This window comes from Camelus bactrianus, chromosome 30 (assembly GCF_048773025.1).
Source record: "Camelus bactrianus isolate YW-2024 breed Bactrian camel chromosome 30, ASM4877302v1, whole genome shotgun sequence".
NCBI classification, from domain to species: domain Eukaryota; kingdom Metazoa; phylum Chordata; class Mammalia; order Artiodactyla; family Camelidae; genus Camelus; species Camelus bactrianus.
In genome coordinates, this window is record NC_133568.1 from 6,014,697 (window position 1) to 6,028,985 (window position 14,289).

Consider the following 14,289-nt stretch of genomic DNA (forward strand, 5'->3'; position numbering starts at 1 on the left):
AGGAATACAAATAATTCTAAACTTATACAAATGTATAATTTACAAACTGAAAAATAAGGATGACAGAATTAACACGTCACAAATTAAAAATGGGAAAACATGGTGTACATTGTCAAAATTTAGGGACTTTGACATCAGAAAACCTGGGTTTCATTATGGACCTTCCAGGGGTGTAATTAACTAGAAGTTATTTATTCCTCTAAATCTCAGTTTCTTTTCCACAGTTGTTGTGTTGAACATATTAAGTTCCTACACTTATACTTTAAATTTTAATATTCAACCTTATAAATATTAAAATGTGATTAAATATGATATTAAATTATAGTTTAGATGTTTGTTAAATGGTATAATTTTCTGGCACATTTTGTGTGTCTCATTAAACTTAGTTACATTCCCCCCATGAATCCCAGACGTGAAGTGTCTTGAGGAGATGCACCTTGCCAGGCTGGAGTTTGGTTGGGAATAAGTAGTAAGAGCTATAATCTTAAAGAAACCTAAGCAAATTCTGGATTTTCACATTAAAGTTAGTTTTTTGTTCTGAGTACCTATAATATGTCAGACAATCTTTCTATGCCTCAGTTTCATTCTCTGTAAAATGAGAAAGTAATGTCACCTATCCCACAGGGTTGTTGTAAAGATGAAAAGATTTTATAAATATAAAAGGTTTTTTTTTTCCCAACATGGGGAGAAAGCTGCTGACCATAAACTACTTTAAAACAGGTCTCCTGCCTTTGGAGCATGTGTTTTTATATGCATCAATCGGATGCTCTGTTGGCTATCAGGACGTCAGCTTAATGACTGACTTTTCAACACTTGGCAGGATGTATGTTTTTGAATTAACTTTAAACGAAATTTTCCAAACCCATTTTCTAAAACACATTTCTAACCAAAAGTAGAATAGTTCAAATAAAATGATTTATTTTTATAAATTGTTAAAGTAAAACATGGCCCATGGAAAATAGTTCATATAAATAGATTGGTAGAAAATTTAAAATCAAAGGACCTCTCCCAACCATAAGCCATCATTCAGCCTTCTATTAATAGTTTAGGGCATGCTCTTCAGAGCACAGATTTATGTATAGTCATTAGGTACTCTATATAAAAGTACATAAATGAAATATTAAATTTGAAATTCTAGTTACAATCTGTATGGGCACCATTTGTCATTATTTATGAATATTACTTTATTTTAATTGAACATACTCTTTCATTTTGTGTTTACAACCTAATTCCCTTAATGAGTCCACTTTTACTTGGAATCTATTTTATTTCTAATTCACTGCCTTACACACATGGCCACATGAACATCACTTATAGACATCTTCAATTATTTCTGTTGAATAAATCCATGTCATCAACAAGACAAAAACTATGCATATCTTTAAATTTGACAGATTTTATCACATTGTTCTCAAAATCTTGAAGCATATTTTATTCTCATAAATTGTGTATTAAAGAGTAATTTTCTCCACAACCTTAATAATACTAAATATTGTCATTATTGAATATATTATCCAAACAATAAGTTGAAAATTATTTTAATTTGCATTGATTCATAGAATTTTATTGCTGACATAAATGATAAAAGTATTACAGGGTTCAGATACAGTTAAATGCAATGTAATATCTATATACAGATATATAACATATAAACATATCCAAATCAAAATAATAATAATTAATAATAATAATTCAGTACATGCTATGTACCAGACATTTTGCTAGTACTTTGCACACGCTTTCTCATTCAGTCCTCACAATTAGCTATGATGACACACATTTCATGGCTGAGATAAAGCAAAATAATTAATTCATTTCTCACTATACAGTTAGTACTTGATAAACCTGGATTTGAATTCAAGAAGCCAATATTAAAGCTATGTGTTTCTTGTATTTGAAATTCTTACAGAGCTAAATGACTTATTCAAGAAAAGCCTGGATAAGGTGAGAGCAATGTATTTAGAGAATGTCTCCAGGTCATCATATTTAAACAGCAATAGTGCCCTGTGTTCTTCAGAGGACTTGTGTCTGGAGCACATGCGTCATCAGTAGACTATGTCTCTAGTGAAGGGTTTTGAAAGGATTATTTCTGTTGATAAGTGTTCCTGAATTGCTTTGCTTTCTTAGAAAGACGAATGGAAGTGGAATTACTGACAGTAGCACAGTTTTAGTATGGAAGTAACTACACCATTGTAGAAACAATGCTTGTTTTAAATGATTCCAGAGGGAGAGGGCTTAATCCCTGAACAACTTTTCTTGATTTCACCACCCCAGCCCTGAACAAGTCATCAGCATCTCCCTGAGCACCAGCACCAACACCAACCCTCTGGGCAGAGTTGTTCACAAATAGATATGGTTTTTACATATGTGTTTGTGTGTGTATGTGTGTGTTTGTGTGTGTAATCCAATGTATTGATTTCATTACATAATTAGAATCATTAACTGATCAAAACAGAAAGAAAAATATCACATAAAGTCCTTCTTAAAGGTTATTAGTGGAAAAATTAAGTTAAAGGAAATTGGTACCGAAAGAAAAAATATATATATATACACATATACATACACATATGTATATATATACATACATATGTGTGTGTGTGTGTGTGTGTGTGTGTATAGAATATACACACAAACAGAAAATTGCATGAAACAAGGGAAACAAAAAAAAAAATCTAACACTATTCTATCCATTAGTTCCTCTTGTTCTGAATTTTAAGACATGTCTCTGAAAGATAAATACACACTTTTATTTGCTAATCTTGTGATCTGGATAGAGCCCAAAAGGCAGACACATAAGTCTGAAAATTTGCTAAAAAAGATTATAGTAAATCAAGCTAAAAATTGTTGATAGCTCAAAGTCATTCATCTTGAGGCTACAATTAGTTTATACAAACAAAGCAGGTGAACTACTGGCACGTTTTAAATATAATATAATTGTGCCTGATTATAACTGATTTAATTATTCAATAATTTTATAATGGTAGTTCAAATTAATAAGAACATGCTTAATATTTGGATAAGTTGTTAAAATCACCTCCAAAACTCATCTTATGTCACCTATGTGACATCTAAAAGCCAAGTACTTGGTAGGCCCCATCAGTAGGACACAGAGATTGTGCAAGTAAATATTCTAAAACCATGTCAGTGTAACCTAAAACCTTGCCCATCAAGGATGTACTCACACAAACTTTTCTCTAAAAAGAGCTAGGAATCATGACATATTCTGGGAAGATTCCTGAGAAGGAAGGCCTCTAAATTTTACTAAATATGATCCTCACAAGTGATAGGTCAACCTTTGTGCTTGGAATACCCTTACTAACATTTTAAAGTTACTTCATGCTTGTACCTAAACGTTTAGACATGCTTTGGGACAGCATTGCTTAAACATCTTTGTTCTACTATTGTCCCCTAAAGGTGCTTCGTTAGGCATTATGTTCCCTTAATCACCTCTCCCTCTAAAATAGTAATGCCACAAATATGCTATTTATGTGCTTTATGTTTATCTGTGCATCACATATAAAAACAGTAAGAAATATTCAGCCTCAAAGAAATTATATTTACCTTATTGGGAGAGACATTACCCCCATTTCAAGTGCATACTTTTAAATAACCTAGTATTTTAGAAAAGAAAGAGTTTAATGTGGTTATTTAAATTCAGAGTAAACTGAAATTCTAACCGTGCTTCAAACAACTGCAAATCTATACCCAATTCTCTCTTGCATCTCTCTTGTAAAATATTTTTACCTTACTCATTAATAACAAAATCTTGTTTATTTATTTACTTGCTTATTACCCATCTATTTCCCACTGAAATTTAAGTTTCACACAAAGACAGTTTTGGACTTTATTGTTCAAAGTTGTATACCCAGTTCTCATCACTGTCTGGCCCATTTTAGGCCCTGAACAGTATTTTTTTAAGAAGTTAAGTCAAAATTCCCTAAACTGAATTGACCAAGAAGCCCTTTTTCCAGTAATAAGTGTTAACACTATGGGATGACAACGGGAAAAGCCCTTTGGAATTAGCCCCTATCTCCAGGCCCACACAGAGGATCAGTCTCCTAAATGACTGAGTTGCTTATTTTTCCTTCAAATATCTCTTCCACCCAAGTGTCTCATCCACTGAAGTTCAACTCTTTGAATTTTGTTTCTCGAGCCTGTTACATCCCACTTTTCCTGAAGCCCATGAAAGATAATATATCTGCAGAAAAGAGATCATTAAATGATTTTCCCTTGACCCTAGAGGAATCAAGAAAATGCAAGTAACTTAGGAAGTGGTGGCCAAAAGAGAGCCAAAGGGATGAAAGTCCTTCACCCACCCAAAATAAGAATCTCTCAATGGCAGTTTCCACAGCGTGGACAGTGGTCAGATCTGTGTTTTGGCATTTACACACCATGATAACAAAGAGTGTTGTGAAGTGGGAAGAGGAGAGGAAGCAGATTTTAAAAGACTCTAAATTATTGTTTAACTTCAGTGAGTCTCATTTTCTTCTTGTATGAAACGGAGTAAAAGCCTCTCTAATAATACTTGTTGCTACATGAATAGAATTAAAGTATGTAAAGAAACTATCAAAATGTATGCTTCATAGTTGGCCTTCAACGATAGTCCACTCATCCCCCTCACCTAATGCATAACAGTTTTACTGAAGTGATGTCCAGGTTAAACCAAAGCATCCTTACACAGCAGGTCCAAGCATTATTTATCTCATTAATTTTAGGATAAATGTATTTATTATTTTATATGACTTTTTAGTACCAGAAATAACCAGGTTGCGGTCAGTCCTCAGGAAAGAGTCTTGATGATCAGTGCAAAGGAACATCTTAACAAGCTTTAACCTTACTCACTAACCAGCAGGACTCTGTTCACTGAGAACAACAGGCTGCCTTACACCTTCCAAGTTCACTGCTGACTATTTGTAACTTGTGCCTCACTAATCTTCTCACCCCTGCACTGAGCCCTTGGTGTATCCCCTAAGACACAGTCACTGGCTTAGTTTCCCCCTTCAAATCCTCCATCTGTTCCTAGAATAGAAACAACATTTAATCAACACTTTTTCTATCTTTACCCCTGGATTACTCTCATCTTCTGTGTAACACTAATAAGACAAAATGAACCTATACCATTTAATCTAGATTCTGTTGAAATGTTTAGTTCTCAGCAGCAATTGTAAACATGACCATTTTAATAGGTGCTTTCAGGCCTAGACTTTGTGGGAAAATGTTCTGTTTCCTATGAATTTGAGAAAGCCATGCACACCTTAGTAAGTGCAGCCACCACAGGACAATTCTCTTACATTACTATGTGGTCAAATTGTGGAAGAAGTATCTCCATTTGATGACTGAGTTTGAGAAAGGGATGTTTGTGAGAAGCACATGTGCAGGAGTGTTGCAGTCAGAGACGCTCTGCTTTACAGAGTTAGGTAACAATGTGGAATTGCCAGTGTTCTCCACATACACAGAGGGGCGTTGCAGGGAACCCCACTTTCCAGAAGTTCACTTTAGCCACTTAGCTTTTCTGAAGACCAACATTAGTACTTGTTTTCTCTAACAGGAAGAAATTGGAAGGGGATTTTTTTCTTTTACTTAAAAATATTTATTACCAGACTAATGTTGGTCTGTTTTAAAAGTGAAGTGGCATAACGAGCCTTTCAAACAAAGGGAAAAATGTGCAGGCTGAACTGCACGGCTACATGTGAGACAAGGCTACACCTTCTTGAAGGATACATGAATCATCAAGACTGCAGATGGTATTTTTTTCTCTATAGACGTAAACACATCAACATACAACCGACATGTGTCATTTCAAAGAAAGTAAGACTGAGTTTGTAAGATCTGGACTGGGAGTTTGTAGCTGAAACTGTTGAGAGGCAGCAGCATGCCGGTGCTCCTGAAGCACTTTCAGGGTAAGCTTGTGAGGTGTGGGGCAAGCAAGCTGGTAACCCTCTCTTGGCTTTGATTTGCTGCTCTGTAAACTGGGGACGTTAATAATGGAACTACTAGCTTAGCACATGAGTGAATCAACTAAAGCGAATATGCCTAATAGATAACAAGTTGTTTATTTAATGCAAAAATATGTGCCAGACCTATTACTGAGTCCAAACTCCTTCTGCTCTCCACATGACAGGCCAATAAATTGGGAGACAGGGTGTTGGGCAGTGAATAGCAACTTTGTTAAGAAAGCCAGCTGACTGAGAGGATGGCAGCCTAATGTCTTAGAGGACCATCCTCCTCCAGTCAGAATACAGGCTTCTTTTATACAAAAAAAAAAAAAAAGAAAGAAAGAAAGAAACAAAACAAAACAAAACAAAAACAGGTGAGGGGCTGTGGTTGGTTATTGCATGCTTCTTGCTGCAGGAATTCATTCTTGCAGCCATCCATGTGCGTCAGGCCATGGTATCCCTATAAACCTCCAAAAAACAAAAGTTATTCTCCATTTTGCAACTTGCCATCTCTACATAAGGGAAGAAGAGCTAACATCCTGACAGGCCAGAGCCCAGAGAATAGGCTCTCCTGTCTATTTCAGGCTAAAGGCAACATTGTTTCCCAAAAGGTGCAGAGCTGGCAGGGCTAAGCCTAGAAAACAGGAACAGATCCAATTTGGAGGCAGATGTGTTTTCCTCTAACCTTGGGCTTTTTTGTTGAGATTGGATACACAAATATTTACTTTGGTTTCAAATGCCTCCCCAAGTCTTGGTATGCAGAAAGAAAATATTTCTCTTATATTCAAGAAAAACTATCAGCCATTAAGGGTACTGAAGAGGAATTAAGACTAATTTCAGAATTTCTGGTTTATTTTTGTGCATCAGGAAAATAAAAAGAGATAGAATTTGAATTATTCATTCTCCTTTCGTGGGTGTCTATCTCTTTGCTTTTGGTCAATTCATAGTGCAGAAAAAATTTCTGAGCAGTGAGTACTTCACACAACTGTTGCTCCCCAATGTATCTAAAAGTTTCTATCCGTTATTTGCTCTACCACAGGCTAAGCAAACATAGAAGAAATTCTGAGATCAAGGCCCTATGGAAAAACTTATTTCACCCAAGTAACATATATAAAGAATTTTGTAAAGTAGCAATAAGACTCTGGAGAAAAATATACTTTACAATCATCAAACTAGGGATTTATAGTTGTTCTCTCCGTTGGCTATTCTGCAGCTATGATCATAAACATTGAAGCCTTGTAAAGTACATCACAATTTATCAAAATGTATAATAAATGCCTAGCAAATATTAAATGATCAATGGATGCTAGTTTGTGGGCCCCTGTTTTTTTCTGTCAATGATCTGCAAAATTTCTTAGTTTTTCTGTACAATTTACAATAGGTATAATCCTCCCTATGTATATAAATCATCAGTTTCTTGTTATCATGAACAGCCTAAGTTACTCTCCTCTTTATCAAACTCCTCATGGCATTTTTCACCTCTGTGTTTCTCACTGTGTAAATGATAGGATTCAACATGGGAGTGAAGACTGAGTAGAACACACTCACCAACTTGTCCACAGGGTAGGCGGCCACGGGACGTATGTAGGTGAATACACAAGGGAAAAAAGAGAGCACCACTACTGTAAGGTGGGAGCCACATGTAGAGAGGGCTTTGCGCCGTCCTTCAGAGCCACAGGATTTCAGGGAGCACAGGATGACTATGTAGGAGATGAGTAGCATGAAAAAAATGAGTAAGCACATGCCCCCACTGTTAGCTGCCACCACCACTCCAAGCCTGTACGTGTCCCTGCAGGCAAGTTTTAACAGTGGAAAGAGATCACACATGAAGTGGTCAATCACATTGGGACCACACAAGGGCAAGTTGACCATGAAAAGAACCTGTACAATGGCATGCAGTATCCCCCCAATCCAGGCCACCACCACCAGGAGCTGGCAGAGATGCTGTCTCATGATGGCCGTGTAGTGCAGGGGCTTGCAGATGGCCACGTAGTGGTCATAGGCCATGACAGTGAGGATGATGCCCTCTGACCCTCCCAGGAAGTGTTCCAAAGCCAGCTGGGTCAGGCAGCCACCCCAGGAGATAGTTCTCCTCTGGTACAGCAGGTCAATGAGCATTTTAGGAGTTGTGACAGAGGTGAAGGAGGCATCTATGAAGGACAAGTAAGTGAGGAAGAAGTACTTGGGGGCTGAAAGTGTGGGGCTGAGGGAGATGGTGATGACCATGAGCAGATTGGCCAGCAGGGTAAATAGGAAAATGAGCAAAAAGACAATGAAGAGTACTTTCTGCAGGTGTGGATTCTGCGTGAGTCCCAAGAGAACAAACTCAGTCACATTGTTGGGAGGGGTGAGGAGATCCATTCAGCCAGTAACACCTTCCTGGGGCCTGAATTACCCACAAAGGATAAAGAAGAATACCCATTAATCATGAAAGGATTGTGGTCTGAATTTCTTGGTACAAAAACAGAGCAGTCACTGTACCTGCGGAGCACGTCCTTGACACTCCTCCCTCAGTCCTTGTTTCAGTTCTCTCTTACTTCCTTCATGATGTTTCCATTTCTTCAGACACCTAATACCTGTCACCTGTAAAACATCTTAAGGCAACATTTGATGGCAAATTTACTGAGAAAACCCTGGGATGTCTACATGAGATCTGGATTCTCCATCTGGCTCCAGCTCCATGTGACTCTTCTGAGTCCTCTCTGTGTCCCATGGTTCTGAGCCCTCCTCTGTGTCTGTGAGGTTACAAACTATAATTCACAGATGGATCTTTTAAGCTAAGAGGTGCTGCACACAGGTAAGAGGTATTTCCTCTTCAATGAAAATTCACATTTGAACCCTCAGCTCTAACTGTGGAAAGACACCATGAATACATATTTCCCATAAGCAGGCCATTTAGAGAAATGTATGTAAGTCATTGGCAACACACTCTCCCTGGTACCTGCCAGAACATGTAAGCTATTCAGGTGTGTTTCCTCACCACACCTACCATAGTGCCTGGCATAATGTCTGCACTGCCTGAAACCTGTTAGGTGATGAGTAAATACTTGGTGAATTGTCATTCTCCATGGGTAAGAATATATCTGCTTCCCCAGACCTTAGACCTACCAAGAATCCAAGTGTTCTTATCCTTCTGCTCTGTTTATCATTACTCTCTACTTTATAAAAATCATAAGCAAATGTTTGAAAAGAAGCTGCATACCACATTAATATTTTATGGCATACTCTATGGGACAATATGAAAGTATTAATTGCCTCTAAGAATGAGTATGTTTTTAGGTAATTTTATTTTCAAGATATTCATAAGGTTTGTTAATCCATGTTTTTTTATTTTTCAAATTATGTTCCACATATATTTTGACAGTCATATTCAATAAACTTATAGCTTCAGAAGACTTGGATAAAAAACTATTGCATAAAAGTTCAGTATGTGAGTATCTGTCAAGCAAAGAAATCCTTATTTTCATTCTAAAAGTAAAAATTTAACATAGGCAACAAAAAGTAATAGTTTGCTAGATAAGATAGATATGTATGGACTATACACATAAACATATATACATACACAATACAAACACACATAAAATCTATTACTGTAAGTACCTATTACAAGTTCACTCATTCAACAAACATTTACTAGACATTGTGTATGTTAGTGTATGTTAATGTATGTGTGTTTACATAAAATTATAGAAAGTTCCCTAGTGAAACAACTTTAGTAATCCCTTCCCTGAAATTTTATTACCAAACAGCAGCAACTCATCCCTCCATGATGTATGACCTGCCCATCCCTTTATGCTTCTGCTACAGGCATCCTCATGTCTCCTTCTCCCATCTTCCCACAGCATCCATCATCCACCATTCCTGGTTACAGAATACTGCAATAGTAATGGAATGAGGAAATTTGCAACCATAAATTTCCCAAATAAAAATCATAAATATAATACAATGTATTCTGCAGAAAATGTCTTTTCCTTTCAAAGATAAATAAATAAAGACCTTTATTTTTTAATTAAACAATATGAAAATTTTTATACATATGTGGAAACAAAGAACAGCAGCTTCATTGCATTCTTTTATTCTGTGGCTGACTCCCCAGCAGATCAGAAAAGAGATGATTTTATATAAAGTAAGAATTATACATAACTAATAAATGTGATTTAGAAATGACTATGAAGAAATAAGTATTATTTTTCTTTTCTCTTTGGCACTGCAGTATTCTTTATAGGGTTAAATTCTAAATGAAAATATTTTAAAGGCTAAAACCTTTTATTTACAAATATGTTCAACAAAATTATTAAGAGGTATGGAAAACTTAGAAATTACATGAAATGTTCAACATTGGAGAAATGGTTATTAAAATACAGTACATCCCTTTGACTTGTGCAGTTTTTAAAAGACGTATTTTTGAAAATGGTACAATATCATAGGAAAATTCTGATGTTGTATTTTATAAAGTGGGAAAATTGTGAATGGAAATTTGAGTTATATAGCTATTCTATTTTAATTCTAACTAATTGTGCTATTCTTCTAATTTAAATATATCTCAATAGGAAAAAATACCCCAAGTATTTTTACTTCTAAATCAGTAGTATTGTAGTTGAGTTGATCTTTCTTAATATTTTGCATGCCGAAGAGGGACTGAAATCTCAGATTGGTGAGGAAGAGGGGTGATTGCATAATTTGAAAGAGCCATTTAATCCTGAGCGTCTATTAAAATATGATTTCCTGGAGAGAAAAAAAATCTTACCTGCAAACTTGTCAGACTTAACTCCCTGGTGAGAGCCCAAGGCAGATGTTAGCTCGCCAAGAAAGCAGTGAAGTTGTAAGATTAAAAATGCCAAACAGCTCAGCTATAGTAAGTGCCTTTTCTCATTTATAACTAGTTCCTCTGGATAAGGCCTTTCTCTTGGAGCTTAAAAGTGCTGCTACATTTCCTATTTGTAGGCCAGTTAGGTGAAGTTTCTCAGCTGTAGATGATTGGACCTCAGGGGTATTTCACCACCATTAGATTTTGCCAACAACCCAATTATTTCTCATAACTTAACTGAACTTCAGAGGAGAACTCTTAGAGCATTCATTTTTCATTTTGAACTCTCCCTTAAGTCTACATGAAGAAAAAATACTATGACAAGAGAAAAAAAATAAGTTGGCCATTTATGAAGTTAGGCATTTGAAACAAATGAGCTTTATATTGTCTGAATATTTGCTATTGCATGAATTAATCATTTGAGTAACTATCTGCGTTAAATGTTTTAGTATAATATTTTGTTTTTAAACCAATCTACTATTCATGCAAATCATAATTTTAAATATTATTTTCAGATGTACAATTAAATGATCATTTTGAACCCTATTATAATATTGGCACTTCACATTGCGTAAAGTTTACAGTGCTCATTCAAAGTGGCTGTATCTTGTGTCAGTTTTTGAATTAGGTTAGCATAATATTGATGAAAATAATTAAATAATTCCATTCTGCAATTATATCCAGGGATGGTAGACTGCATTTATTTCTGCAATGGTTTCATTTTGTAATTAATGTTGCAAGGAAAATGAGCGTACAGGTATCTCTTCAGATTCTTGGTTTCATATTTTGGATATATATGCACACACATAGTATTGGTGAATCATACAGTAGTTTTATTTCTAATATCTTGCAAAATCTCCATAATGTTCTCCATAGTGGCAGAAAAAACGTATATTCCCACCAAAGTGCAGTAGGGTTCTATTCTCTCTACATCTTCACCAAAATATGTTGTCTGCTATATATTTCACATAGCCATCCTAATGAGTGTAAGATAACATGTCATTGTGGTTTTGACTTGCATTTCCCTGTTGATTAGCGATGTTGTTCAATTTCCCATGTTCCTATTGGACATTTGTATGTCTTCTTTGGAAAAAATGTCCATTCACGTGCTTTGCTCAATTTTAAATCAAGTGTTCTTTTTAATTTAGTTGTAAACGTTCTTTATATATTTTATATATTAATGCATTATGAGATATATAATTTGCAAATATTTTCTCCCAATCCATAAGTTACCTTTTCATTCTTTGATTGTATAATTAGCTATAAAGTTTAGTCTGAATTTTAAACTTGATATCCTGGACTTGAATCTTGTGTCGTGATGGGATGAGAATTAATGATCTGATAGCTTTTGCCTCCTCTCTCTGGGAGCCCTGAGCTGCCATTTTATAAGTCTGACAACCTCACTGGACAAACATTGTCTACATTACCCTACATCTACATGGAGAAGAAAGAGACCCAGAAGAACCTTATAGTTATCCCTGCCACGGCACTATTCATATAAGTCAAATCATCTTGGACCCTCCTTAAAGCACAGCAATCAGAAGAATGCCAGAATGTGACTTCAGTGCATGTCACACACACACACACACAAAAACCAGAATTGTTCAGTCAAGTCCTGACTAAATTCATGTATAATCAGATACAGACAAGCAAATGGCAAGATACCGTGTGTAGACAGATACAAGCCTGTGGGAGATCACATCAAATACATATGCATATACATATACAAATGCATTCATGTTGCCAATCAAATATTGATCCATGTGTTGTCATATATCAACTCAGAGTGTTCACATATACACACATAAGTGTAGTTGGATGTAGACCTACATTTCATTGAATGTGCACATACATGTGGTCATAGAGATTCACATGAAGTTGGATCCAGATCTGAGTATGTGGTGGGATATATACTTGTGTATTTTGGATACAGGCATATTAATGTTTGGATACTGACATATTCAGAGAGGTAATCAGACAGCTTACTGAGTCTAGCTGATTATCAACAAGGGGAAGAAATGCCAGGCTGTTGAAAAATAGGACTTTTTCTCTTATCCCACAGCTGGCTCCTAGGTCGCAAGAACATAGCCATGCAACAAGACGTTTATGTTCCACAACTGCTGCATTCATCCCAAGGACACACTCCAGTATCTCTTTCTTTCTTCTTTTTCCACTGAAGTTTCTGTTTTAGGGCTGACTTCCATGGGAGGAAAGAGCCTATAATAGAAAGTGATTGGTACTTCCAAAATAAAGATAACGATGACAGAGCCTTTAAATAAAAGACCCTGTGACCCATTCAGGGGCTAGAGCTTTCTTAACAGGCTACTTGGCTGACAGCTCCCCACGTGATTTTTTTTTTTTGACCCTTCTCTTTCCTAGAAATAAAGCAACTTTTCACTTTGTCCCTCTGTCTCTACTGAGAATTCTTTCTCAATTAGCAGGCAATGATTCACACATTTGGTGAGTTTTTCAATTTGGAGGTCTTTCTACCCACTAACTATATTTCCTTGACTTTGAGGATTGTGCCATAGTTCATGCCAGGAAAAAATATTAAGCCCTTCCTGACCAGCTCATTGAAAATGTGAATCAAATGTAAATAAGAGAGTCCTGTTTTTAAATAAGAAATCACAAGGTAAGATTTATTTACACTCTATAGAGATGGTTATAAATTTGTATTAAGACATTAACAAATCTTTCACAATATATCTTATTCAGAATGGGAAATAAGATATTAACACATGTAATTTTCCTTAAAACAAATGTACACTCTTAACATTCTACATATATTTTAATGAGAAGTTTTCAAACTTTGTAAAATGACACTAAAGTTTAGGGGAGGAGGGGAAAAAGGGAGAAAAAGGAGAAAGTACCCCAAATTTAAATCTTCTTATTGGTGTAAATCCCAACCTACTAAGTAGAAAATTTTCAAATGATTACCAAAATTAATAATTATGTTGGCAGATTATTTTCCTGTTTGGGCTTAGATGTTTCCCCATCATAAACAAAAAAAAATTTAAGTGGGTAAAAAAAATGTTTGAAAAGTTAATATTTAAGTAAAGATTAAAATTTATAGAATAATTGGAAGAATATGGATTTTCCAAGTATAGAACATAGCAAAAAGTAAAAGAATATTAAAATAACATATTTATATAGTAACACACATAATTATAACACAAAAGTAAAAGTTTTTAGCAAATTTCAAAGAATAAGTATTCATAGTAAATTATATACACATACATCTATAATTTAACCTAGAAAGTGTTCATCAAAATTTATCAGAAAAAATTCACTCTCCAATAGATCAAGAATTAAAGCGATGGATAGTGTCTATATAGTGGATTCTATGTCCCATATATTGTGCAAGAAACAGAACAGAAAGACAAATAACTTCCCCTGACTTCAGATAGATTACAGCCCAATAAAAAGAGATAATTTGTAAAGGCTTTTATCACATAACTTGAAATGACTACACAGATTTGAAAGTTCACTAAATTTCTGTCTTAGTCCACTTGGGCTACTAATACAGAATACCTAACACTTAAACAA

The 14,289-nt window shown here is 35.4% G+C and overlaps 1 protein-coding gene across 1 annotated transcript; it reads right to left on the reverse strand.

Moving 5' to 3' along the window:
* Positions 1–7,370: 7,370 nt before the first annotated feature.
* LOC141575661 (olfactory receptor 4C13-like) lies at positions 7,371–8,297 on the reverse strand. The gene has a single exon (XM_074355412.1). It carries the CDS (start codon positions 8,295–8,297, stop codon positions 7,371–7,373), a length of 927 nt encoding a protein of 308 aa, XP_074211513.1.
* Between the last annotated feature and the right edge of the window lie 5,992 nt (positions 8,298–14,289).

Bases quoted from the DNA above. Each gene is read 5' to 3' on its own strand.
- LOC141575661 (XM_074355412.1), bottom strand. From the start codon at position 8,297: ATGGATCTCCTCACCCCTCCCAACAATGTGACTGAGTTTGTTCTCTTG.